Source organism: Terrapene carolina, unplaced genomic scaffold, assembly GCF_002925995.2.
Source record: "Terrapene carolina triunguis isolate 2854851 unplaced genomic scaffold, T_m_triunguis-2.0 Scaffold58, whole genome shotgun sequence".
Taxonomy (NCBI): domain Eukaryota; kingdom Metazoa; phylum Chordata; order Testudines; family Emydidae; genus Terrapene; species Terrapene triunguis.
In genome coordinates, this window is record NW_020664409.1 from 77,453,840 (window position 1) to 77,481,771 (window position 27,932).

The 27,932-nt window shown below is 42.9% G+C and overlaps 1 protein-coding gene across 1 annotated transcript in view; it reads left to right on the top strand.

Moving 5' to 3' along the window:
• The window catches only part of VPS13B (vacuolar protein sorting 13 homolog B), a 953,533-nt gene extending 925,634 nt beyond the window's left edge, over positions 1–27,899 (top strand). Inside the window, exons 56-61 of the mRNA XM_026663381.1 lie at positions 1,154–1,330; positions 2,210–2,380; positions 9,274–9,450; positions 12,493–12,595; positions 13,269–13,518; positions 25,546–27,899. Coding sequence (XP_026519166.1) covers positions 1,154–1,330; positions 2,210–2,380; positions 9,274–9,450; positions 12,493–12,595; positions 13,269–13,518; positions 25,546–25,794 — 1,127 coding nt within the window. The 3' untranslated portion in view covers positions 25,795–27,899. The remainder of the gene's footprint in view (positions 1–1,153; positions 1,331–2,209; positions 2,381–9,273; positions 9,451–12,492; positions 12,596–13,268; positions 13,519–25,545) is intronic.
• The last annotated feature ends 33 nt before the right edge of the window (positions 27,900–27,932 follow it).

The following is a 27,932-nucleotide window of genomic DNA, read 5'->3' on the forward strand; positions in this document are numbered from 1 at the left end:
TTTTCTCTCTGCTCAGTTTCATGATTCAGCTTTGCTTAGTAGTGGCTGTGAGGGGTAACAAAGAAAGAATCTGGAGAACAGGAACCCACAATGATGGGTTGGGAATAAGGAGAGCAAAGCAGTTTCACGGCCCTTAGTAGGAAGACAAGAGGCAGTTCAGTCCCTCTTTTACTATTCTGTCACTATTATGTATCATGTAACTCTGGCAGCCCTAACTGAAATCTGTGATTGTAAGACTGGCAGAGCAGGCAAGTTCCAATGAGTCTTTATTGTTGTTTCTGAAATAGTCTCGATAGGCTGCTGAAAACAACAGTTATGGCAGCACCATCTCTTTAATAACCTCCTGCCAATCCACCAACCTGAAAAAGAAGAGACCTGCAAACCAGATTTACAATAAGACTCACAACAGAGCACTATACAGTGGCCATCAGGCTGGCCTCTGACAATCCTGTATTTATATAGGAAACCAGATCTCCAGATACCTCTCCTGGGATATTCATAAGGAATACTCCCTTATGAGTAATCTAATCAGCATGTATATGTCATTGCTGTTTACACAACTGTACTGAGAAAAAGACATTTGTCTGGCTAGAACTAGGCTCAAAGAAGAAAGTGATCAGCTCAGAAGGGTTGGGGTGGATGAAAAATAACTTCTCATGCACTTGTCAAAAATCTGCATCCCCTTTTCCAACACCCCATCAAGCAATTGACCTCCATGCTCCCATAAGTCTGTACATTGAATCGCTGTAAACTGGCTGTCATGATTCTCTCACATAAGGATGAGAAATCACTATGTTGCCTACAAAACAAGCTAAGCCTCCAGTACTGTTGCTTCTAGTTGTTAGAATCTAGCCTCCATCTCTCCACGCACACATTTAGCAGAAATACGGGAGGCTCGTGGAAGGAAGTCATTCCAAAGCTATTTGTGAGTTTGCCAAAGGGATTTCTTTGATTTACAAAGTATGAAAGATTGCCATTTCTGAATTCATAGTGGATGAGTTATTTCCCGTGTTTTGCTCAGAGGAAGTTCATAATGTGGTGAATTCTAGTGTAAAAAAAAGGGGGGGGGGGCGGAATTAAGGAATAACTTTTTTCACAACTGCTGCTTCCACAATTTTAGTGAATGTAACATTTGTCTTGTTTCTCCACATAGGCTGGGTTGTCGGATCTTTGGAAATTCTCGGAAGCCCAGCTAGCTTGGTGCGAAGTATAGGGAATGGCATAGCTGACTTCTTTAGGCTCCCATATGAGGGGCTGACCAGAGGCCCAGGAGCATTTGTCAGTGGAGTTTCCAGAGGAACAACATCGTTTGTTAAACACATTTCCAAAGGTAGATCTTTCACTTCATTGGTCCTATTTCTGCCGTGTTGTCATGCATTGTTAAAGAATGTGTTAAAGTTTAAAATGAAATTGCCTGCAGCTTTGTTTGCCTTGTTAGATTGCAAAGAAATGCAGGGAGGATAACAAAGCTCATATATAATGTCTTATGTATTAAACAGATCACTTCTTGACTACAGTATGCTAGAATGTTTCAGAAACTTCAGAATTTTAAACCTCCCATTGGGGAAACCGAGATTGGCTTGGCCATTATTCCGTGTGATAACTACAGAAATATTAAAGGTGTTCAGTACTTCTGCTAAACATAAGAAATTCTACACTACGTTGCCTCATCATATTTATTATTTCTAAAAAAAATGTAGATGCAGTTGTCATAACTTTTGTATGTACATTTTGACGTGAAGGCAGATCTGAATTTAAAACACAGCCAGCTTTTCTTTTACAAGGATACATAAACAGTGCCATCTTGTGGCTTAACAAGGTCAGCAACAGAAATGGAGCATTAGCTGTTTGCTAGCAATTCAGATTCATACAAGAGAAGCTCTTGTAGGATCATTTTATGAATCTTGGTTTACCTTTCCATCCATCCCCAGTATGCTCATGTCAGACTTGTAATAGTTTGGGAACCAGGGAAGGATATGTGGATGAGCTGTGCTTGTCACTAGTAAGGCAGGCCTGGTGAAGGGCAATGTAAAAGGCATGATGTGCACTAATGAAGCACATTGATGTTGCTTAACAAATAATAATAAATGTATGTTACACATGGGCAACTTATTCAATTGAATTGCTGTTCTGTTGGTAAGCATATTTCAGTGAGACTTAAAATAAAACAGTCTGATCCAGATTCAAACATATAACTACGTGTTTTTAGGTACGCTGACATCAATTACCAATCTTGCAACAAGTCTTGCTCGGAATATGGATCGTCTGTCACTGGATGAGGAGCATTATAACAGACAAGAAGAATGGAGAAGGCAGCTTCCAGAGAATTTGGGAGAAGGACTGAGACAGGGGCTTTCCCGCTTAGGCATCAGCCTTTTAGGTAACGTATTGTTACCAATTTACTATAGTTTTACTGGATATTTATGAACTACTCATCAGTCTTTTGTACAGTTGTATGCAGGTTAGAGACACAAAGGCCAAAACTTTCTTAAATGGCCATAGAGTTACTTATACGAGAGATTGTTTCTGTTCATCCAGGATTAGGGTGAGTTTAAATATTGTTTTTCCTGTTAATAATAATTGCAGATATAGAATAACTTCATATTCTCATGCTGTTCTTGGGAAACGCTTTTATTGGTACATGATGTATAGCTCAAAATGAAAGAATAATTCTGTGTTGGGCATGCTGGCTTGTAGGCAAGTCAGCACAAAGACGTCATCATTCTGATGTTTACTTTCCAGTGAGTTCTAGGAAAACTTTCTAAAACTGATTGTGTTTTCTACTGCACAATAGATATCAGAGATGCTTGTTTTTGTTTGAAAACCACTTGAGCGTAGTGCAAATGTCAAGTAAACTTTGATGAAGAATTCTACTTTTGCAAAGAAAGCCAGATTGGCCTGACTCAGTATAATTATATTAGTCAAGCAGCCAAATGGTTTGGTCAGAGGTGAAGATCACTATGGATATTTCAAAATATTACATAAAAGTTTGAAAACTAAACCACTCTGGAAAATCTCTAAAAGGAAGTTTTCTAGTTAAAGCATTCAGGAACTGGATTTTCTAGGGTACTTCTATTTGTCACACTAGCAAAGGAATGCCAAATTGTATTCTTTGGCAAGGTGCCTTAGTGCATATGAAGGAGTATGAATCCCTTAGAGATCAAAGTGACCAAAAAACAGTCCAGAGCTAAAGGTTAGAAGAGATGAGTTTGACAGGATTTGTCCTCGTTCCTAATCTTCAGTACTATACACAACTCCTAAATTTACAACCGCAACCCTGAAAGCCCCAAAGAGGAAGTGGTAAAATGTTACAAGTTCAGGTTAAGTTACTGAAAATTATTTTAAGCGAAAACATTAGATGATATGAAGTCCTGTCATTTGATAATGCCTATAACCTGGCAAGCTAGTGTCCTGAGAGAAAATGTGCATGAAGCAGCAATTTCATATATTAGTAGCCACTAACCCAATAGTAAACTGGTACAGATATTGCAAATCATAGGCAGTTTAGAGAAGGTTTTTTTATTGGGCTGGGGGCAGTCAAGTTGAGTAGCTGGATGAAAGATTTCACTTTGGGAAGCATTGCGTCAGTCCAGTATTGGATGCTGGTGAGAAATAGTTTGGTGATCTTAGCTCAGTCACAAATAAGACCATAGGCCAATGTGATGGCCACCCTTTTGACCAACACAGAGGCGATTGAACTGGGGAACTGCAGAGCTAAAAGCATGAGCTGCTACAACTTGAGCTAAAGAGACAACACTCTGTCCTGGGGGGCTGTAACAACTAATATCCTCTGTGGATTGGCTCATACAGGCCACCTGTAACACACACATACCAGTGGATTACACCACACTTGTCACATACATCCAGGCACAGTGCACTAAGTAGCCTAATATCTTTTTGCAAGGCTATCGTGGTTATGTGGATACTTCTGGGTTTATGAAAATAGCAGGAATTAGAATGCTGGAGCCTCCTTGATTACCCAAGAACTCAAACATTATGTTGGAAATATGAGGTTATTAATTTTGCACTTAAACAGTACTCCTCTAAATACCAAATAACGTCTTGCTTTTAATTGCTGCTGTTCCTCAAAATACGGAAGAAGAGCAGCAGTTTACATTTTGGCTTAGACTGCAGTTGCAGCACTGTTTTATTTTAAAATTTCAACAGTCCCAGGAATAAGGAACTTGTACTCTCTGTCTCCATGGTTCTGTTTACAAATTCTTCACTGCTAAAGTAATACCTACTATTCTTAGCAATAGAAATAATTAACCTCCCAAATAAATACCTGTGGTTACTCTAGGGGAATTGACAAGTATGGAGCCTGTCAGTATCAGTGAGGAATCAGCAGACATCACAATTGTATCAGACACAAATCTTGATTTCTTCTTGATAACATCAAAAAGACTGATTCTCTTATTAAGTATACAAACAATAGGCATCTAAGTTATGTACATAATACACATAAATCCCAGCTGTTACAGATACATCATAATGACATTTCTCCCCTGACCATTCAGTTTTAGGGATTTTAGAAATCCATCCAAAACAGATTTGGTTGGAGTAAAATGCTGCAGTGCTGGTTTGCTTTACCAGCACATTTATAGAACGCTTAAAAAAAATACCTCCAGTGTCTGTCTTGTACAGTGAAGTGAAATGAAGTGGTGCTGCTGTGTTCTTTTCTCTCACAAACACGAAGCATTCAGAATGAATCTAAAGATAGGGATTGCTAGGTCCTTCGTAGAAATAATTTCTATGATTGCATAGATTAATAGAAATGAAAAAAACATGGAAAAGACCTATAGGATCAGATGATCAAAGCAGCATAATGTGTGTTCCAGTCAACCCAAATGTGCAGACAGTTTGGGCAATTGCATATGCAAATAGCCAGTTTTAGTCATATGTGTGCACAATTATCTGATTTACATATGTATTTGTGGTAATTGCACAGAAAAAAATGAGTGCACATTTGCACACCTACCTTGCTTGACAATCTAGCCCATTATGGCCCCAATTCAGCAAAGCACTTAAGCACGTGCTTAAGTGCTTTGCTGAATCAGGGCCAAAGTCATGTACTCTGTCTCCTTCTCAGTGCAAGTTGTTCCCCACAGTGCATTCTTAAGTGCTTTGTTCTGTCTAGTTTTAAATGACTCAAGCACTGTCAGGGTGTTGTTTGATTTGATTGTTATCTCTGGCTCGCTATTTTCTTATTTTCTAGTTACAAGGAGACTGCTGGATGTTTTCTGTCATATTTTTGATATCAAAAGAGTCTAGGCATTTTTTCTGTTACAGATCTCAATATAAAAGTATATAAAATATAAAAGTGTAGATTGTGGTATTTAGATTATAAACTCCTCAGTGCAGGGGGCCATGTCATCTTTTGCATTTTGTATAACATTAATCACACTATCATGCCTTAAATAAAAACTAATAATTATGTGAGAGAGAATATTGATGCTATGGGATCAGTTTCAAAAACGTTGGCTCTGGTGAAAGACACCACATTGAATCAGCTCCTTTTTATGAAATGGAACATTTTTGAGTAATTGAACAGCTGTCTAACCTTAGTGAAACAGACGTTTCAGAAAAACTGAAGGAGGACTGTACACTCCACTCACACTATACTTCATGCTAGCGAGCAATCTTGTTTAGTAGTATTAGTAGAATGTAGCATGAACAAACTAATAATTCTGTAGTTAGACAATGTAAAGCCTGGCTTTTGGAAGCTGTGATTTCCATTACAGACAACCCAGATCTGAAGAAGAGCTCTGTGTAAGCTCGAAAGCTCGTCTCTTTCACAAAAAGAAGTTCATCCAATAAACGATATTACCTCACCCACCTTGTCTCTCTAAACTTTATTATTCACTATAATAGTGGTAGTATTACAGTTGCATCCATTGGGATCAGGGCTCCATTATGCTTGGCTTTGTACGTACAAGAAAGTAAGAGACCGTCCCTGTCCTGAAGATCCTGCAGTCTAAAATCCTAATCCAGCAAATATTTATGCACATGCTTAACTGTATTCACAAGTGGGCCTGTTCATTTCAGTAGTACTACCCAGTGCTTAAGAGTGAAAAGCACATGTTGTTTGCAGCAAGGCAACCACTTTCTGACCATATTTTCAGAAACTACAACACTTGTGTCACACAACTGACAAAAGTACTCTCTGTGCTTATGACTCTGCTGCCAGCTTTTGACTCAACAGCGACACATGCATTGTTTTCATAGTGGAGGATTTTCTTCCTGTAACATATTGATCTAAATGAATGAAACACAGAACAAGTGGCATTAACATTCACTGTGAGCAAAAGAACAGCTTACATAGATTCTATGCCGTTTGACTTTTCTCTTCACTCCAAACACTGTTCATCACTCTGAGCATTCGTTCCACTGGAGTGTTCTATTTGTTCCTGGCAAGGAACTTCGACTTGCCCTGAACACACATTTTGTAGTTATAAAAATACCACTTTTTTTTTTTCAGTCAGCAGGGATACAGTATAAAATCAGAGTAATCAGGTTGATGGTTGGCAGATGTCATAGCGGTTGTGCAATTTTTTTGGTGTGGTAAAGAAGGGAAATGGGTTTTGCTTTTATTGTATTGGGAGGACAGGAGAGTAAGCCTGGCAATGAAGGGCCTGTGAAAGAGAAGAACAGGAGGCAGTTGGAATGAACAGACAATAAATGGGGGGCAGGGATGTCCAAGGTACAAACTACAGAGGTCATAGTTCTGGTGACCTCACCATTGTCCAGGAGCTGTAAAGGTGACCCTAACTGAGCCTCTGCTTCCCCCATGCTCCTGCTGGTAAAAAATCTGTGCTCCTGGGCTGGTTCCACCCTGGGAGCTGCTTCTTCTGCCAACCACATATGAGTGGGGAGGGATAGAGCCACATAGGGCCAGCTGCCCTCAAAGGATAGTCTTCTCTGCACAGTTCCAGGTACTAGGAGATTTGGAGAGACCTAGACAGGCTTCATGTGTGCATCTCTAGCCGTGTTGCTGATTCTGGCTTCAGCTTGGGGCAAGTCTCTGCTCCTGGGCTTGCTCTGCTCTGGGAACTTCTTCCTCTCCTGAGCCCACATGATTGAGGGAGGATGGGAGCTGCATGGGTCCAGCTGCCCCATGGAAGTGGGAGTACCCTCAAAAGGAAGTCTCCCCTGCATTTCTCTGGGGAAGCTTGATGTGACCCAACCACAGGTACCAAAAGGTTAGTTAGATGTGAGTACTGTTGTTTATTATATGGATTGTGGTAGTATTGTCTTGGGCACGATATAAAAAATAATTTTATGTATCATAGTCACAGCAGTTTCCATTCTGCTGTCTTGTCCTCTGGGCCTGATTCCATCAGAGAAGTGTGTGCAGCACACCACAAGTTCTTTGGAGTAAGCTCTTATTCATTATTACCTTATAACATTGCTCAAGTAAGTAATTTACTAGTGCAAGGATTTAGGTGGATTACATTTAATAAGGCAATAACTTCTGTTCTGAGAGTGCAGTTGCAGTGCATGACCTCTGTAGGTTAGGTGAAAGAGGTCAAGAAGTCACATAATACTGGAACTTAGTACTACACAAAGAATTATTTTGTTTCTTCAGATGTGTTAACAGTTGTACAAGAGCAAAGAATGGATGAACAGCTCCCGTTTATGCAATGGGGTGTTGGTGTATTTTGAAATCAACAAGCATGAGCAGCTGTTAACAATTAATGAAATGGAACTGAATTGAAAAGTACAGCTCTTCCACAGCATATAGTTAAGGAAGCTTCATAGCCTGGCATTATAATACAAAGAGTTAAAAATGTGACTGAAAGCGGGCAGGTCTCTTACAAACAAGGAGGCAGCAATACAAACATGCTTTTCTGGGAAATGATATACACATAAAAGATGGAAGAAGTGTGTGTAACTGGAGGAAGGTTTACAGTGCTTTCATATTACATGCATTTTGGGGATGCAACGTTTTAGAGAACAAGAATAGGGGGAAATGTGAACGTTCTTTTTCCCCAATCTCATTTGTTATTTGGAAAATACACCAGTTCTCATCATTCAAAATCAGCAGCTCCTTCATTAATCCAGTTTCCCATTTCTTAAGATCATTTTAAAACCAGTTAGGAGCTAGCTAGCATATGTCAGTCTGGTAAACGTATTGGGTCAGATGCACCCCTGGTGTAACTCCATTGAAATCATTGGACTTATTCCTGGGTGCATTTGCCCCCATGTGCACACTTAGTGCCAGATAGAAAGTGAGATCTTCAGAGTTTTCCATGCTCTAGGAGAAATGCATGGCTATAAAGGTAACACTTCCAGGCAATTTCTTAGTCCTTAAGTGGCTGCTTTATCTTGATATTTGCAGCAGGAACTGCAAACTGAGAGCTATCTGAGGGGTCTGCAAACTTGCACCCGGTGAATTGCTTTGCAGTGAGCAAAGGACTTTAGATCAGGCAGCCCATTCTCTAATTGATGTTATCTAACTAGCACCCTGTCACTTTGTCCAATCATTGTACTCTTAGTGATTTCCAAATAGCTTATCTATCAAAATTACAATAACTAGAGACATGTCTGTGGTAAGTGGTTTGAGTAAACTCAAGATCAAAGAAATGTACCACCTCACATACCTGTTTACATTTAGGAAGATTTAAGTTGGAGTCCTCTGTTGATACTAAAAGCTGGAGAGGTCATTGTGTCACTTGTAAAAGTTTGAACCATGCACATTAAAGTAAAATATGGTCGTTTTAACAAAAGAGTAACAAAAAGTCCAAAAGTCTAATTCTACTAATCTTAGTAGTATATCAAAAGTTGCATTAGCTTATGAACATTTCTGGCAGTGGAAGAGAATATAAAAATGATCTATTGAATGCAAGCAGTTTTTATTCTTGTGAAGTCAATCTTAGGCTTACATGAAAATCTCATTTCCATAACTGCTAGAAGTCTTTCAAAACTAGTGGATATTTATTCCACTCCCAACATTTCCAGAAGCCACATATAGAGTGAACTACATTATATCAAGTCAGCAAAGGCATTTAATAAAAAGTAGTTGAAAGACAAAAACATATTATGAAGTTAAGTGATTTGAAGGTTTAAAGAGTGAGACATGTGAAAGGGAAGTGGAGGTTTAGTCTAAACGAAGCGAAAATACTGTTTAGATAACTGGTAAATGTATGCTAAATAGCTGTATAAGAGGGTGGAGTGCAATGTTCAATTCAAACAAAGCCCTCTTCCAATGTTCAGATTTGATCTTGTTTTGGGATTTTAATCTTCATTAATTATTGGCGACTCTTGTTTTTTCAGGAGCAATTGCTGGTATTGTAGATCAGCCAATGCAGAATTTTCAGAAAATATCTGAGGCCCAAGCTTCGGCAGGGCACAAGGCCAAAGGTGTTATCTCTGGTGTAGGGAAAGGAATTATGGGAGTGTTTACTAAGCCAATTGGAGGAGCAGCTGAACTTGTCTCCCAGACCGGCTATGGTGAGTTTCAATGATTTTGAGATCTCAGTATTAACTTTAAAGAATATTCTTAAGATTTGGTCATGAAATACAGCCTGCCGTGTCTGTTTATATGAATCAGTAGCTATTTTCCTTGCAAAAAGATTAAAAATACTACAGTTAAATTGCTATAAATGTTGTCTTTCTCCCTTAAAAGTCATCCTGTTGTGCTCTCTTGCATTGAGATCACAGTCTTGTGTAGCACCAGAAACATAGAATGTACTATGAAGTAATTTTTGGAAGCCAGGGGAATTAGTTACAGAAACATATGTGCTGCAAGAGAGTTTTCAACAGTAAATGTAATGCAGCAATAATATATCAAATTAGAGCATTATTTTGTGGGTGCTTGATCTGTTACAGAAAAGAAAGAGTTGTGTTTTCTTTAAATAAAGAATCTGAGAGGAAAAAAAAGAATTATGTGGTGATAATATCCCATTTAAATTGTAGTGCTTCTGGGTAGGGAATTGAATTCTGGTTTTGGATATACTGGTAACCCCAACTTTATGATAGAGGAATGGGCATGCCAAGTAGATTAAGCACGCCAAGTAGATTAAGCACTAACAGTAGTTATGGCAAATCCTTTCAGATCTAGGTAAATGCACTTTGGGCCAGTAAAATATGTGAAAGAGTACCATGAAAATGATCTAAACTTGCTAATAGCATTTGCTTCTGGTGTCAAGAATCCTCAGCTCCAAAACTAAAGGGTTAAAAAAGGGAACAAGATACACATTGACGACAAATCAGTCATTAAGTTAACGTCAACCAATTTTTAAATGATTTTTTTGACTTTTGGAGTGGTGCTTTTAATCTGAGAGTGTTCTCTTCTTTTTCTTGATATACTGATTCATTAAGCCAGCAGTTCTCAAACTGTGGGTTGAGACCCCAAAGTGTGTCACGAATCCTTTTTAATGAGGTCACCAGGGCTGGCGTTAGACTTGCTGGATCTGGGGTGGAAGCCGAAGTCTGAACCTCACCACCCAGGGCCCAAGCCCAAACCCAAGTCCCACCACTCAGGGCCAAAGCCTAAGGTCTAGAGCCCTGGGTGGCGGGGCTCAGGTTACAGGCGTCCTGTCTGGGGCTGAAGTCCTTGGGCTTCGGTCTCCCCACCAGGGGTGGTGGGATGCGGGCTTTGGCTTTGCCGCCACAACCCCTCCCCCCCGCCTCTCCCCACATACCCCAGCCAGGGCGGTGGGGCTCAGGCTAAGGTCCCCCCTCCTGGAGTCGTGTAGTAATTTTTGCTGTCAGAAGAGGGTCGCGGTGCAATGAAGTCTGAGAACCGCTGCATTAAGCCAAAGTTATTTGTGAGTGGAATATGAGGAGCTGCCTTAGAGTCGAAATTTTGAAAAATTATCTCCACACTTCTCTTTACACACAGAACACCTCCCTGACCTAATCTGGGAGATAGTAAATAATTAAATAACAAGCAAACATGCTTGGTAATCTTTTTTATATCCTGTTGGTAAAAAGGCTTGTGTACAGCTCAGTCTCTTCTTCAATGCTTTTACAATATTGTGATCCTGATTTTTATCTCTCTTACACTAGTTTGGCTCTGGAGTAATTCCTCTGAAATCTGCATTCCACAAGTGTAAAACTGATGTCAGTGAAATCAGAATCTGGCCCTAAGTTGTGGGAACAATGTTCTTTTTGTTAACTGTAGAATCATTGTTTCTAGGTTTAAGCCCAGAGTACAATCATTATCAAACTACAAGAAATCCATAACCGCAGAGGGACAGTTTTCACTGCAGATATTGTATACAACACATCATGTTTTCCATGAACATATGACAGAAAGAGTTAGCCAGGGAAAGACATAAAAACTATATCAATAATAAATGGCAGTGCGTGAGAGAGAAACACACAACAGTTAGAATAACTCTCAGCCACAACTGGATTGGAAGTTGGGTCTGTGCCTCTTGGGAGGGACCCTGGGGTGGGGGACCACACAGAAATAAACACATGTTCTCTCTCCATCTGTAAATGACATTTTCACTTGCATAATGCTGAGAACTTGGGTAAGCCAATTGTTACAAGTGGGAAGCTTCTTTTAAGTATTAGCATCAACATGTGTGTTAAAAATTAAAGTATTTTTTCAAATACTGATTTTTTTTTAAATTATTATCCATTTTATGTTTAAATTATTATCCATTTTAGAAAAAGGAATATAAATTACTGACACCCCTACGTAAAAATGCCTATTGCTTCATTGGAGTGCTTAATTTAACAAAACCATTTTCCTCTGTTGTTTACTTATGAAGGGCTCAGCACTATACCTTGTTACACTGCTCCGCAACTCTTAACCTAGTTTCTGTCACTCTTGTTAAAGAATTTATTATATCAATGAAGTTTTTACAAACAAGTAATTCTTTGTCTAATGACCATACCTCATTTATAAAAATTTACAAGCCACCAGAAAGCACACATGCTGTATCATCTTCTACTCTGGATATTCTACTTAGAGACCTGTTTAACTGCTTCTTGTAGTCTTCATTCTGTGCTGGCACTAAGAAGAACTTATAATAAACCAGATGCCCCAGGAGATCTCATAAATGTATATAGATCCATGTTTAACAGCTGGATTAAGTAACTTAACATTTAAATGCTGTACCTAGGCAAACTTTTCTTCTAATTTTTACCAATCACAGCACATATGTGGAAGTATTTTAATTCTGAACAAGGAAGTTAACGGTGGTCTTGGCTTTTTATACATAAATTGTAAATGATGTGTCTTATCCCATTTTGGAATGATGGCTCTCAAGGGCATTATGTTTCTCCTATTTGCTAGTGTGTGACTGACTTTTAGTACATTCTTTTTTGTTGTTGTTGTTGTTGTTTCTTGCTAAGGGTTAAATGCACAGCTATTGCATTGTAATGTTCAATGAATTATCTTTATTACAGCTTCCAAAGATGTGACATCAGTTTGTATCTGCACTGTTTTATGAACCGCTCTAAACAGATGACATCACTGCAACATGTAACTGTTTTCCAGAAAACAACTAGTAAAAATCTTAAATTCTCTTACCACAGGTATTTTGCATGGAGCTGGACTTTCTCAGCTTCCCAAACAGCGCTATCATCCAAGTGATCAAAATGTTGAGCAGGCTCCAAACAGCCACGTCAAATATGTCTGGTAAAATTATTTAGACACTTGCTCATTTTTACATCCACATTGTTTATTAATAGGTTCTGGCTCTTGGTCAAGTTAACCGGCTTCTTCCCTAGGAAAGGCTGAGTTATAGCAGTTTATTTAGGAATGTTAAACACAAAGGTACTGCGTAGAAACCCAATCTGCAAATGATGGACTGCTGATCTGCTTCCAGCTTTAGAACTGCAGAGCTAATCTTTATTTAATGACATTCAGTAAGTTTTTACTTATTTATCATTGCACTGAGCCCAAGAAAAATACTGCACATCTCCAGAAATAGCTGTCACTGAAGATAGGTTTACTTTCTGCACTGGATTTGGATCCAGCTTCTCAGGGTGATTTCTCTATTGGGATGAGAAATTGGTTGACCTAGGTGAACGTAATTATGAATAGCCATGAAGTTATTACGTCAGTTTTGCAGCAAATCATTAAGGAGTTATGATAAACTTTACAGAATAAATGTGAAACCTTGTTATTTAAATCTTACACATGAGTATTGCAGGAAATGTGGTATTAGTTATTTTAACAAAAACAAACTCCAGCTTATCTTGTATTTTTAGGTGGCAGGCAGCTACAATCTTAAGTGAAAACCTGGAAGAAAAAAAGTGAGTTACTACTTTACACATCCAATTTCTAATACTGACTTATTTTTAAACAGGAAAATGCTTCAGTCTCTAGGAAGGCCAGAGGTCCATATGGCACTGGATGTGGTTATTGTGAGTGGATCAGGCCAGGAGCATGAAGGATGCTTGCTGCTTACGTCAGAGGTGCTATTTGTGGTCAGCGTCAGTGAAGACACACAGCAGCAGGCATTCCCTGTGACTGAAATTGAGTGTGTAGGAGACCATCAACAAAAAAATCTGCTGAAGGTGCAGCTCAAACAACAAAGAGTGCCTTGTGATTTGGAGGTAAAGACATTTAGTAGTATTCTCATTTAAAGATAAAGTTGCATTGGTGAGTTTGTCAAGAGTATCAGTAGGGATCAGTTGGTGGCATGCTCATCTCTGGGTCAGGAGGTCAAAGATTAAGGTCCCACACCAGCCACTGGTATTTTTAATCTTCTTAGTAGTAAAGGTGCTATCATTCCCTTCTGCCTTTTTCAATCATTGTCCAGATTAAATTTCAACATCCACCACAGTGCTTTTCTGGAATAAACTTGGTAACTTAGGGTATGTCTACACTATGAAATTAGGTCGAATTTATAGAAGCCGGTTTTATAGATATCGGTTTTATACAGTCGATTGTGTGTGTCTCCACATAAAATGCTCTAAATGCATGAAGTCGGCGGACCGCGTCCACAGTACCGAGGCTAGCGTCGACTTCCGGAGCGTTGGACTGTGGGTAGCTATCCCACAGTTCCCGCAGTCTCCGCCGCCCATTGGAATTCTGGGTTGAGATCCCAATGCCTGATGATGCAAAACAGTGTCGCGGGGGGTTCTGGGTACATGTCGTCAGGCCCCTCCCCCTCCATCAGAGCAACGGCAGACAATCGATTCGCGCCTTTTTACCTGGGTTACCTGTGCAGACAACATACCACGGCAAGCATGGAGCCCGCTCAGCTCAGCTCAGCTCACCGTCACCATATGTCATGTGGGTGCCGGCAGACGTGGTACTGCATTGCTGCACAGCAGCAGCTAATTGCCTTTTGGGAGTAGACGGTGCAGTATGACTGGTAGCCGTCATCGGCTATCTGGGTGCTGGCAGACGTGGGGCTGCATTGCTATACAGCAGCAGCTCCTTGCCTTTTGACAGTAGATGGTGTATTACGACTGGTATCCGTCATCGTCGTACTCCAGTTCGATCAGAGGCACCTGGGCAGACATGCTTTGTCTCCTGGAGACTCAGTCCTGCTGGCAGTCCTATTGAACTGTGTTGACGATGATGGCTAGCAGTCGTAGTACAGTATCTTCTGCCAAGCACCCAGAAGATGTCGAGGGCTATCAGTCATGCTGCACCGTCTGCTGCCAGCTTAAAATGTAAAAAATAGATGGACCAGATTTGTTCTGTATTCATTTGCTTCCCCCTCCCTCCGTGAAATCAACGGCCTGCTAAACCCAGGGTTTTGAGTTCAATCTTTGGGGGGGCCATTCTGTGTGACAGTTGTTTGTGTTTCTCCCTGATGCACAGCCACCTTTGTTGATTTTAATTCCCTGTACCTGTACGCCATGTCGTCAGTCGCCCCTCCCTCCCTCTGTCAGTTTCGCGCCTTTTTTCAGACCAGAGGCCATAGCACTGGGATCATGGAGCCCGCTCAGATCACCGCAGCAATTATGAGCACTATGAACACCACGCGCATTGTCCTGGAGTATATGCAGAGCCAGGGCATGCCAAAGCAAAACCAGGACCAGCCGAGGAGGCGATTGCAGCGCGGCAACGAGAGTGATGAGGAAATTGACATGGACATAGACCTCTCACAAAGTACGGGCCCCAGCAATGTGCAAATCATGGTGTTACTGGGGCAGGTTCATGCCATGGAACGCCGATTCTGGGCCCGGGAAACAAGCACAGACTGGTGGGACCGCATCGTGTTGCAGGTGTGGGACGATTCCCAGTGGCTGCGAAACTTTCGCATGCGTAAGGGCACTTTCATGGAACTTTGTGACTTGCTTTCCCCTGCCCTGAAGTGCCAGAATACCAGGATGAGAGCAGCCCTCACAGTTGAGAAGCAAGTGGCGATAGCCCTGTGGACGCTTGCAACTCCAGACAGCTACCGGTCAGTCGGAAATCAATTTGGAGTGGGCAAATCTACTGTGGGGGCTGCTGTGATCCAAGTTGCCAGGGCAATCAAAGACCTGCTGATATCAAGGGTAGTGACTCTGGGAAACGTGCAGGTCATAGTGGATGGCTTTGCTGCAATGGGATTCCCAAACTGTGGTGGGGCGATAGACGGAACCCATATCCCTATCTTGGCACCGGAACACCAAGCCACCGAGTACATAAACCGCAAGGGGTACTTTTCAATGCTGCTGCAAGCCCTGGTGGATCACAAGGGACATTTCACCAACATCAACGTGGGATGGCCGGGAAAGGTACATGATGCTCGCGTCTTCAGGCACTCTGGTCTGTTTTGAAAGCTGGAGGAAGGGACTTTCTTCCCGGACCAGAAAATAACCGTTGGGGATGTTGAAATGCCTATCGTTATCCTTGGGGACCCAGCCTACCCCTTAATGCCATGGCTCATGAAGCCGTACACAGGCAGCCTGGACAGTAGTCAGGACCTGTTCAACTATAGGCTGAGCAAGTGCCGAATGGTGGTGGAATGTGCATTTGGACGTTTAAAAGCGTGCTGGCGCAGCTTACTGACTCGGATAGACCTCAGCGAAACCAATATCCCCATTGTTATTGCTGCTTGCTGTGCGCTCCACAATATCTGTGAGAGTAAGGGAGAGACATTTATGGCGGGGTGGGAGGTTGAGGCAAATCACCTGGCCGCTGATTACACGCAGCCAGACACCAGGGCGGTTAGAAGAGTACAGGAGGGCGTGGTGCGCATCAGAGAAGCTTTGAAAACCAGTTTTGTGACTGGCCAGGCTACGGTGTGAAACTTCTGTTTGTTTCTCCTTGATGAACCCCCCGCCCCCCCACCCCGGTTCACTCTACTTCCCTGTAAACCAACCACCCCACCCTCCCCTCCCCCCTTCGAGCACCGCTTGCAAAGGCAATAAAGTCATTGTTACTTTTCATTCATGCATTCTTTATTAATTCATCACACAACTAGGGGGATAATTGCCAAGGTAGCCCGGGATGGGTGGGGGAGTAGGGAAGGAAAAGGACACACTGCAGTTTAAAACTTTAAAACTTTAACACTTATTGAAGGCCAGCCTTCCGATGCTCGGGCAATCATCTGGGGTGGAGTGACTGGGTGGCCGGAGGCCCCCCCACCGTGTTCTTGGGCGTCTGGGTGAGGAGGCAATGGGACTTGGGGAGGAGGGCTGTTGGTTACACGGGGGCTGTAGCAGCGGTCTCTGCTCCTGCTGCCTTTCCTGCAGCTCAACCATACGCTGGAGCATATCAGTTTGATGCTCCAGCAGCCGGAGCATCGACTCTTGCCTTCTGTCAGCAAGCTGACGCCACCTATCCTCTTCAGCCCACCATTTGCTCTCTTCAGCCCGCGATTCAGCCCGCCACCTCTCCTCTCGTTCATATTGTGCTTTTCTGTAGTCTGACATTGACTGCCTCCACGCATTCTGCTGTGCTCTTTCAGCGTGGGAGGACATCTGGAGCTCCGTGAACATATCATCCTGAGTCCGCCGTTTTCTCCTTCTAATCTTCGCTAGCCTCTGCGAAGGAGAAACATTTGCAGCTGGTGGAGGAGAAGGGAGAGGTGGTTTAAAAAGACACATTTTAGAGAACAATGGGTACACTCTTTCACGTTAAATTTTGCTGTTCACATTACACAGCACGTGCTTTCGTTACAAGATCGCATTTTTCCTCTTATATTGAGGGCCTGCCGGTTTGGTGTGAGAGATCACTCACGCAGTGCCAGGCAACAGGATTCGGCTTGCAGGCAGCCATGGGTAAGCCACAGTCTTTTGGCTTTTTTAACCTTCATAACGTGGGAATGGTTTCAAACAGCAGCGCCCTCATTTCCCATACCAAGGACCCATTGGGTTGGCCATTTAAAATGGGTTTGCAATGTAAAAGGAGGGGCTGGGGTTTCCGGGTTAACATGCAGCACAAACCCAACTACCCCCCCCCACACACCCCCCCCCCCCCAATTCTCTGGGATGATCACTTCACCCCTCCCCCCTACCGCGTGGCTAACAGCAGGGAACATTTCTGTTCAGCCGAGCAGGAACGGGCACCTCTGAATGTCCCCTTAATAAAATCACCCCATTTCAACCAGGTGACCGTGAATGATATCTCTCTCCTGAGGATAACAAAGAGAGATAAGGAATGGATGTTGTCTGCATGCCAGCAAACACCAGGACCATACGCTGCCATGCTTTGTTATGCAATGATTCCAGACTACGTGCTACTGGCCTGGCGTGGTAAAATGTCCTACCATGGCGGACGGGATAAGGCAGCCCTCCCCAGAAACCTTTTGCAAAGGCTTTGGGAGTACATGAAGGAGAGCTTTCTGGAGATGTCCCTGGAGGATTTCCGTTCCATCACCATCACGTTAACAGACTTTTCCAGTAGCTGTACTGGCCGCAATTGCCAGGGCAAATTAATCATTAATCATTAAACACGCTTGCTTTTAAACCATGTGTAATATTTACAAAGGTACACTCACCAGAGGTCCCTTGTGTGCCCTCAGGGTCTGGGAGCATGCCTTGGGTGAGTTCGGGGGTTACTGGTTCCAGGTCCAGGGTGATAAATATATCCTGGCTGTTGGGGAAACCGGTTTCTCCGCTTCCTTGCTGTGAGCTATCTTCATTGTCTTCATCATCATCATCATCTTCCGCGTACCCCAAACCCGCTTCCCTGTTGCGTGTTTCTCCATTGACGGAGTCAAAGCACACGGTTGGGGTAGTGGTGGCTGCACCCCCTAGAATGGCATGCAGCTCCGCGTAGAAGCGGCATGTTTGCGGCTCTGCCCCAGACCTTCCGTTTGCCTCTCTGGCTTTGTGGTAGGCCTGCCTTAGCTCCTTAATTTTCACGCGGCACTGCTGTGCGTCCCTGTTATGGCCTCTGTCCTTCATGGCCTTTGAGACTTTTTCTAATATTTTGCCATTTCGTTTACTGCTACGGAGTTCAGCTAGCACTGATTCGTCTCCCCATATGGCGAGCAGATCCCGTATCTCCCGTTCTGTCCATGCTGGAGCTCTTTTGCAATCCTGGGACTCCATCATGGTTACCTGTGCTGATGAGCTCTGCGTGGTCACCTGTGCTCTCCACGCTGGGCAAACAGGAAATGAAATTCAAAAGTTCGCGGGGCTTTTCCTGTCTACCTGGTCAGTGCATCTGAGTTGAGAGTGCTGTCCAGAGCGGTCACAATGAAGCACTGTGGGATTGCTCCCGGAGGCCAATAACGTCGAATTCCGTCCACACTACCCCAAATCCGACACGGAAAGGCCGATTTTAGCGCTAATCCCCTCGTCGGAGGTGGAGTAAAGAAACCGGTTTAAAGGGCCCTTTAAATCGAAAGAAAGGGCTTCGTCGTGTGGACGTGTCCAGGCTTAATTCGATTTAACGCTGCTAAAGTCGACCTAAACTCGTAGTTTAGACCAGGCCTTAGCCAACATTAGCTCTCTGAATAAGAGGTTCTGAAGCTGTGTATGTGTATTTATTGCTCAGAACATTAGGGCTGCTCCATTTGCCTGCAAATTTACACTGGAAAAAATTAAACCAAATTCTATTAGATGCTTAACCTAGCAGTTCAGCAATTAAATGCACGTTGTTAGGCATGGTTCATCTATTAATCCTAACCCTAACAAGCCACTTTCACTAAGAATATTTGAGCAGCATGGTTTTATTAGGTTGCTTTTATCCTCTTGTACTCAATTTTGCAACTCCCTTCTCTTTTTCCTGCAAATCATCACTTAAACTGAGCAAGTTCTGCCTGACCATCAAGTCTCATCATCCAATTCTTGAATGAGAGGCATTGTCAGAATCAAACATGGATATCAGTATTGTTATTTATATTGCGCCAACAAGTAACCTATAGACCCATATAAAGACAAGCTCCCTGCCCCAAAGAGCTCACAATCCCAACAGAGAGTGTATATACAAAGGAAGGGGAAACTGAATACACTGAAAAAGCAGAGAATAGTGAAGTTAAGCACCATGGGTGACAACCTGACCCAAATGAAGTCAATGGGCTGGGATTTCATTCTTGTTAGTTCCATGGTTTTTGTAAAATACTTTTTTTACCTGATGAAGTGACAGTGGACTTGGTGAAAGTCTTGGGTAAGAGAGGCATAAAATGGATGAGCAGAGTGATTAAAGCTGTATGGCAGGCAAGAGAATCCCCAAAGATTGGTGCAAGTCTATCTTGGTCCCAATACATAAGAAGGGCAGCATCCGTGACTGTGGAAACTATCAAGGGATAAAGTTACTGTTGCATGGAGTGAAAATACTGGAACACATCTTGGACGCTAGGATTAGACGAATGGTGGAATAACTCCTCAAACAAGAAGAGTTTTGCTTTAAGAAAGGATGAGGAACCACAGATGCCGTGTTTGTAATTCGGCAAACAACAGAGAAGCAGCTAGAGTACCAATAGGATAGCTTCTTGGCTTTTATAGACACAAAAAAGGTGTATGATAATGTGGACAGAAGGATGCTTACCACCGTGCTGAGGAAATATGGAGTGTCTGAGGATATAAAAACTATGGTGAATGCACTATATAGAGTGTACTATGTACTCCACTTGAAACAGAGATCTGAACATATTTTGGAACAAGCCCCTCTGAACAGGACCGGCTCCAGCTTTTTTGCCGCCCCAAGCAGCAAAAAAAAAAAATGGTTGAGCTCCTGCCGAAGTGCCACCGAAGAAGAAGAGACGGAGTGAAGGACCCACCGCCGAAGTGCCGCCGAAGACCCGGACGTGCCACCCCAATACCGGACGGAGTGCCGCCCCTTTCTATTGGCCACCCCAGGCATCTGCTTCCTTCGCTGGTGCCTGGAGCCGGCCCTGCCTCTGAAATGAAAGTTGGACTGCATCAGGGATTGGCCCTCAGTCTGCTGCTGTTTAGTACTGATTGACTACATCTGCTGGAAGAAGATCCCAATGGGAAAAGGTGAGAAGCTGCTATATGCAGATGACATAACAATAAGAACAACGAGGAGTCCGGTGGCACCTTAAAGACTAACAGATTTATTTGGGCCTAAGCTTTCGTGGGTAAAAAACCCCACTTCTTCAGGTGCATCTGAAGAAGTGGGGTTTTTTACCCACGAAAGCTTAGGCCCAAATAAATCTGTTAGTCTTTAAGGTGCCACCGGACTCCTTGTTGTTTTTGTGGCTACAGACTAACACAGCTACCACTCCGATACTTGGTACCATAGCAATAAGGGCATCCTCAAAAGAAGACCTAAAGGAAATAGTGAAATCAGTGGTATGATCAGCTGAGCAGGCATGAGATGTAAATCACTACGACTGAACTCATATGGGTCAGTAGAGGTGCCGCAGGGAAACTGGATATAGAAATTAATGGAGTAAAATTCAACCAGATTGACCAGTTCAGGTACCTGGGCGGGTGGGTTACAGAAGACGGCAAGCTTGAATGTGAGATACAGTCCAGACTGGGGAGTGCTGGAAGAGTGTGGAATAACTTCTCAGGCGTTGTGTATGACAAACGTATGCCACTGGGACTGACAGCGCAACTGTATAGAACAGTGGTACAACCTGCAGTGCTATATGGGGCAGAAGTATCCAGTATTGTCTTAGCTGAGCTTTTGGTCATATGAAAAGAGAGTGTTTTGAAGATTGTGACATTAGAATTAAAACCAAACTTCTGGTTTATAAAGTTGTGATCCCCACCTTATTCTATGGGGCTGAAATGTGGACTACATATAGGAGACATCTTATGGCACTGGAGAAGTATCATCAATGCCATATGCGTAAGATTCTTCAAATTACATGAGCTGATAGACGCACTAACATCAATGTCCTCTCGTAAGCGAATATCACAAGCATCGAGGTGATGATTATCATCAATTTCGCTGGGCAGGGCATGTAGTTCGGATGCCCAATTCTAGACTGCCAAAACAAGTTTTCTCTTCTCAAGGCAAACATGCTAGAGGAGGGCAGGAAACACACTATAGAGCTGCCTTGAAGACTAATATGAGAAAATGCAACATTGACATTAACTTGTAGGAATGTATAGCCCAGGACCGACAACAATGGAGGAATTGCTTGAAGCAGGGAACTCAGCACTTTGAGAACCAGATTCGACCACATGTAACAGAAAAACCGGAGCAACAGAAAGAGCGCACTATGCTTCGAACCAATATCTCAGATTCACCCACCCTTCTCGGAAATATGTGTCTGCAATGTGGCAGAGGCTGTGGCCCATCTGTGGACCCATAGATAACTTTAAATGGATAATCCATGAAAGATATCATCCTTGACTTTGAGGGATCGCCTATGATGAGATATTTAGTGCTCTATGTATATCCTCACTATGTCACAGCTTTTCAGTAGGCTGCTGTGGCTCTGAACAGAATTGGGGGAGCATCACTTCCTGTGAAGCATGCAAAGAGGAATTCACCTTTGGTAAGAAAGATTCCAGAGTCCTTAGAACCACCTTGTCATCATGGCACACACAATGTGATTTCTGTATGGATGGAGCTGCTAACTATGAGACTCATCTAGCATGTATCATAGCAAATAAGAAGCAGGTGTAGACAGATAGGTAGGTAGAAAGAAAGGCATGACCATTGTAAATGGTTCAAAGGGGTGAGTGGTTAGGGGTCCTAGTACAAGTAGTTAGATCCCCCTTACGAACATTGGTCTACTGCAGGTTTAGACAATTTGATTGCTCTGAGAACTCTTGAGACTTGAAGATTTTTGGCTAAAGAGCCCAAGGATCTTGCATGTAAGACACTACTTATGGGTGATGATGTATGTGCTATGTTGCTATGCTATAGTCCCTTTCCATAATGTCCTGAAGAAAATCTAGAATAGCTGGAATTCCAGGGTCCTTGGGGTATCTGTTTTTTTCTTGACACCATGAGGTAAACCATGACTAGCTGGAGAAGTAGGCCGTCAGTGTTGAAGTCCATCTGGAGGCCAGTGTAGTCCTAATCACTTTGAACGATTATCCAAGTGCAATTAATGCTTCCCCTTCTGAGTTGCCAACTGTGTGTCTGTGGAGCCACTCTGCCTTCTGGTTTAGTTCTCCCTTTGCGTATTGCTCTTATGGAAGCCAGATTTTTCCCAGGTTCATTCCATTATTTCCATCCCTTCTGAGTGTAGGATCAAGCTTTGAGCTCCCCACTGGTTGTTGATGTGCTCCCCGGTGGTGGTGGTTGTTGTCCAATTGGACTGGGATGTGATCGCCCATGAGAGGGCTCTGGAACATTCATAGGGCTAGTTTCACTGGTCTGACCTCCAAGAGGTTGATGCTCTCATTCCTATCTATGGAGCGCCACATTCCCTGCACTGTTCTTTGTCCGATGTGTGCTCCCCACCCCAATAGGCTGGCATCTGTCTTGAGTACTTGAGGCTCTGCAGAGCTGATAGGAAGACCCATGTGGACATTTCTTGGGACTGTCCACCATCTGAAGGACTCAGTACCTACTTTAGGACCAGCACTTGAGCTTGCATGTGTTACAGTGACTATGAGACTCAGCTAGCAGCTATCATAGCCACCCCTGAGTACCCTGCACTCAAACTCTCACCCTACTGAGCCCCCCCCCCGAATCTGGACCACCCCCATGAGCCCCCTGGACCTGGACCCCTCACCCCACTGAGCCCCAACCACCTACACCCAGATCCCCATCCCACCAAGCCTCACGCACCCAGACTCCCCTGCTGAGCCCTCCCCACCCAGACCTCCCAGCCACCTCCACCCTCCCACACCCAGACCCCCCTCACAGAGTCCCATTCCCCCTGCACCTGAAAACCCCCAACGAGCCCCTGTGCATCCAGATCCCCCCCTATCTGGACCCCCCACCAAGCTGCCCACACCAAACCCTCTCACCCCACACTAAGTCCCTCAGGGGCCAGGGCTGGGTGTGCATGCGAGACTGTACCTCTTGCTCACTATCTTGGTGCACCTGGCATGGAGGGGCAGGGCCCTGGAGTGTTTCTGGGGCAGGCCCGGCCCTTGCGCTGTGTCAGGGTCAGGTGCAGCCTCACCACTGAGTGCGTGTCCTAGGGAGGGGCTGCGGGATGATCTCCCACATCTGTGCAGCCAGTGGTCTGTGCTCCCCTTTGCCATGCTGGAGCCTCCACATTTATTTATTTACAAATAAAATATGCAGAATTGTGCAGAATTTTAAAATATTGTGTGCAGAATTTTTATTTTTTTGATGCAGAATTTTTTGCCACTGAGTTCCCTCAGGAGTATTGCTTGTATTGCTCCCATATCCTGGGGTGAGAGCCCATTCAGTATCAACTCGTGTTTGATGGGACTGCTTGAGATGGGTGGTTGGATGAAGAAGGTATGAGGTGATGCCCTTAGTTTGAGGGGGCAACTGAAACTCACTACTACTTTCACCAACTAGTCCACTTTCATCCATTTCACCTTCTCTTGCTGATGTTTCACCCATTCTGCAGCTCAGTGTCTCCCACAATTCTGTGATGTATAGGCTGTGCCACTCCTCTGCAGTTCAGGGTCTCTCTTCTCCAGCTTCCTACCAGAACTTCTGAGAAGGGGGATAGTTTGCTTCCTGCATTCAAATCAAGTTGGAGGCACAGTCTTTGTGGTCATAGTGAGTTTGTAGAGGTATTGCTGCCACCTCTGATTTTGCTAACGGATCTGCAGTTCCAAGGTTTTGCCTGAAATATGTGCCATCTTACTTCTGTGGTGAAGATGGGCAAAAGGAGCATTTTGCCTGTTGTTGGGCTTGTAGTCCCTTCTCAAGGCACTCTGTGGAGACAGAAGGGATTGCTTTGGCATGGCTGTGCTCTCTGCTACTATCTTACCCAGTTTTCTCCAAACAGGAGACAGTCTATGAATGTGGATGAGCACAAGATTTGTTTAGAATGGGCATCTTCATTGCAGGGATACAATCAGATGGGATCATGGGACGTATCCGTTTTGATGAAAATTTCATCAAAAAGGTTTCTTATGTCCAGGATGGAATTTCTTGTCATGACCAGAGGGAGACACTTCAGTGGTTAGGGGGCACTCTCTTAGGATGTAGGAGACCCAGATTCAAATCCCTGCTTCAGAATCAGGCAGACTTGAACCTGGGTCTTCTGCATCCCAGGCAAGTGCCCAAACCACTGTGGTACAGAGTAAATCAATACATAAATTAGTTATGAAGAGGAGGTGCTCCAACTGGGTGGGGGGAGTCAGCGAGAGAGGTGGTTAGGGCATTCACCTGGGATGCTCTGAATCAGGCAAAGTAGGGACTTGAACCATCCCACACATCCCAGGTACATACATAACCACTGCGTTGTTCGCTGTCTGTCTCTCTCATTTTTCAAAAGTTCTCATTTTCATTCTACATTGGAACAAAAACCAATTTTGAAACCTTGACATTTTTTGCAAAACGGAATTGTTTACTGGCCAGCATGGTTGCTGAGAACCCAGTTCAGTATCTTTATGTAGGGGATGAGTTTGGATCTTTTAATTGGTTTTTCCTTCTGGCTGGGGTCTTATGTGGGACTTACTCCTTGAGCTGGCCGGATAGCTTCCTCTGCATCCTTCTCCCTTGAAATGCTCAGAAGCTCCTGATCGAAGTCACAGCTCTTTGGAGAGGGCATGTCCTGAGTCCCATGCCCTGCCTGTGTGATGGTTGGCAGGCTGGGAATAGGCAAGACATAATTCACCCTCTGAAAAGTCTGTGAATGCTGCCTCATATATAGAACCCCACTTGGATTTAGTCTGGTTTTTGCTGGACAGCTCTGCCGCAGCCTGAGGGGGACATGGGAGTCCCAAAGTAGGGACACTACAACAACTGATCTGGGTGGCTAAGACCACCGTGCTGCCAGATACCTGATACGTGTGGGGCAGCAGAGGAGGAAAGATTATAAATTGTTCATTACTGCCCAGAAAATGAATTAAAAGTCAAATTGGCAACGGAAATAGTTGGGAGAAAACCTAACTGCTGCCACGGAGGCAGAAGTTCTGGTGGGAAGCTGGAGAAAGGGGACATTGAACTGCCACCAGAACTGTAGAAGAGGGAAGCAGCTCACGCGTCACAGAAGTGTGGGAGACACTGAGCTGCAGAAAGGATGAAACATCACCAACATTACAGATCTATGATAGGAAGCCTTTGCTTGATAACAAACTAATGCAGAAGTATGTTTGCTGGGTATGAACAGTAAGTGAAGATACTTTACATTCCAATAATAAAGCTGATTTATCTGATTTTAGGTGGACGGAGTTAGAGAGAGACTCTCTGAACAGCAATACAACCGGCTCGTGGATTTCGTCACAAAAACATCCTACCACCTTGCTCCAAGCCACTCTTCCGTACAAACAGCATCACAAGTTGTAGCTGCAGAGCCCCTTCCAAGCACAATTAAGACATATCAGTACCTAGTTGATCCAAATTTTGCTCAGGTATTCATTAGTAAATTCACTATGGTAAAAAATAAAGCCTTGCGGAAGGGATTTAATTAAGAACAAATTATGGCAAGCATGATTATGCATTACCATTTTTAAAGTCACGCTTTCTATGCAGTCACCTAATGTGAACTTTTCTAATGTCAATTTTGTGGGGTGGTGGGTGATAGAAAAATTAAAAGCTAGCTTTTCTGACCTGACTACAAGGACAGCTTTAGGATTCCTGGTCTCTACGCAAGATGTTAGCACTAGAAGGAAAGCAAAGTTGGTGCGTAAAATAACCACCCTAATAAACAGATATTCAACCAAAGGGAAAGGTGGTAATTGAATGAAAATCCTTTGTTCTTTCTCTTAGCAGAAATAAGAGGAAAGGAGACAAGGAAAATCTTATTCATTGAGACATTTTTTGCACACACCAAAAATAGATATCCATGCCCACTATATCATATTTTAGGGTCTGCCAGTCTCTGGTATAAGCAAGGCTTATAACTCAGCTGTAAAAACTTCCTCAAGGCTGAAACTTTTTCCACCCCAATGTCTACATACTGAAGCAAAACATATTCCCCTACTAAATCTGATAGACCTGGTGTGGCCGTTTTAAGTTACTAGCGACAGCTGGGTTTTAGCACCACTCTAACCTTAAAATAGCTTCCTTTATTTAACTGAAATTTTGCAGGACATTAGTCCTTAATGTAAACTAGTGCCTTTGTGTGGTTTGAAGAACAAAATGGAAACGATAACATTAATTTACTTTTGAAACTGTCTGTATACAGAAACCTTATTTTATCCACCAATCAAAATGTCATAAGAATTTTCGATATATATACCATTGTGGATTAGTTGGTAATATGCAATTATGTCAGGGAGACAGGAGCAGTTATAATTTTGGGGCCAGTAATGTGCATTTTAACAAGCTTTAGGAGCTGTATTTATTCTCATTAATATGTACCAAAAATTCATAAACACCTTGCTCCTTTTAAACCCAAGTGCTAAACTTCAGCCTTAGCTCACCTTGTTAGGCTCTACTATTTCTGGACTCTCCAAACCGTACACACAGCGCTTCCTTACTTAGGCCAGCTGTAATTCATTTTATGCTTATCACCCTAAAAATGTCAGAAACCAGGAAAGGGGTTAAGAATCAGGACCGAGAAGTCATGTATTACATCAGACCATACAGAAATACGTGTACCTAGAAATTATAACCTATTTTGCACAGCAGAGCACTTGGAAAATTCTTGGGGTTAGACTCATTTCTCACTACATATAACAACTGTGAAATATGTCGGAAGACAGAGTTGTATGAAAACTGCAATATTGGGGCCCAGTGAAAACCACTATCTGTCAGCAAGATGGCTACTACCAGCAGTAGGCTTACAAATGGCAATTGCAATAACAATTACATCAATGTTAGATGGCACTTGTAACAATATTAGGTAAAAAGCTTTTAGACAGAGATGTGCTTTTCAAGTTGTTCTTTACCCTTTATTTTCAAATCTGTGTTATAGTTTGTACTGCTGTCATCACAAGAGCAGTTAGATTGCTTTGCAGAGCAAACACACATACAGCAATTTTCATTTTAAATGGTAAAAGCTGACTTGACTCAGTTTCTTGGCTTTTGTGAGCTTTACTTTAAACTCTGCCCATGACTTTTCTCCTTCTGACCATGAATTTCAGCACATGAACTAACTTATTGTGTGAGATTCCTGATGTACCTGAATACAACCAGCAACTAAGTTAGGAATAGGAGTCAAGTCAGATCATTGCCCTTAGTGTTCAGTAAATGCCATTTACTTATGTTAGCATCTCCTATACATCGCTGATATGACCAAATGGACATACAATAAGAATGTATTAATTGCTACGTGTTTCTCATGAGTTCTGCTTTGTTGAAGCTACTCCTGGAATTCATGTCTCTTGTGTACTAATAAGGAAGAAGCACGGGATTTGAATAGCCCTTTGCTGAATGTGAAATGAACCCATCCATTATTAACATTTCATACGGTTGTCTAGCTACTTGGTCATTGTTTGCCTTTAAATGACACTATTTAAAAATGTAAATATATAGATTGTTCATTCCTAAATCTTTTATGGTAAATAGTTTACTATTGCTAATTTTACATACTGATGCATAAATTGTAATATAACAAGATTGTTTAAAGTTAATAAAGCTATTCCTAAAATACTTGGTTTCTATG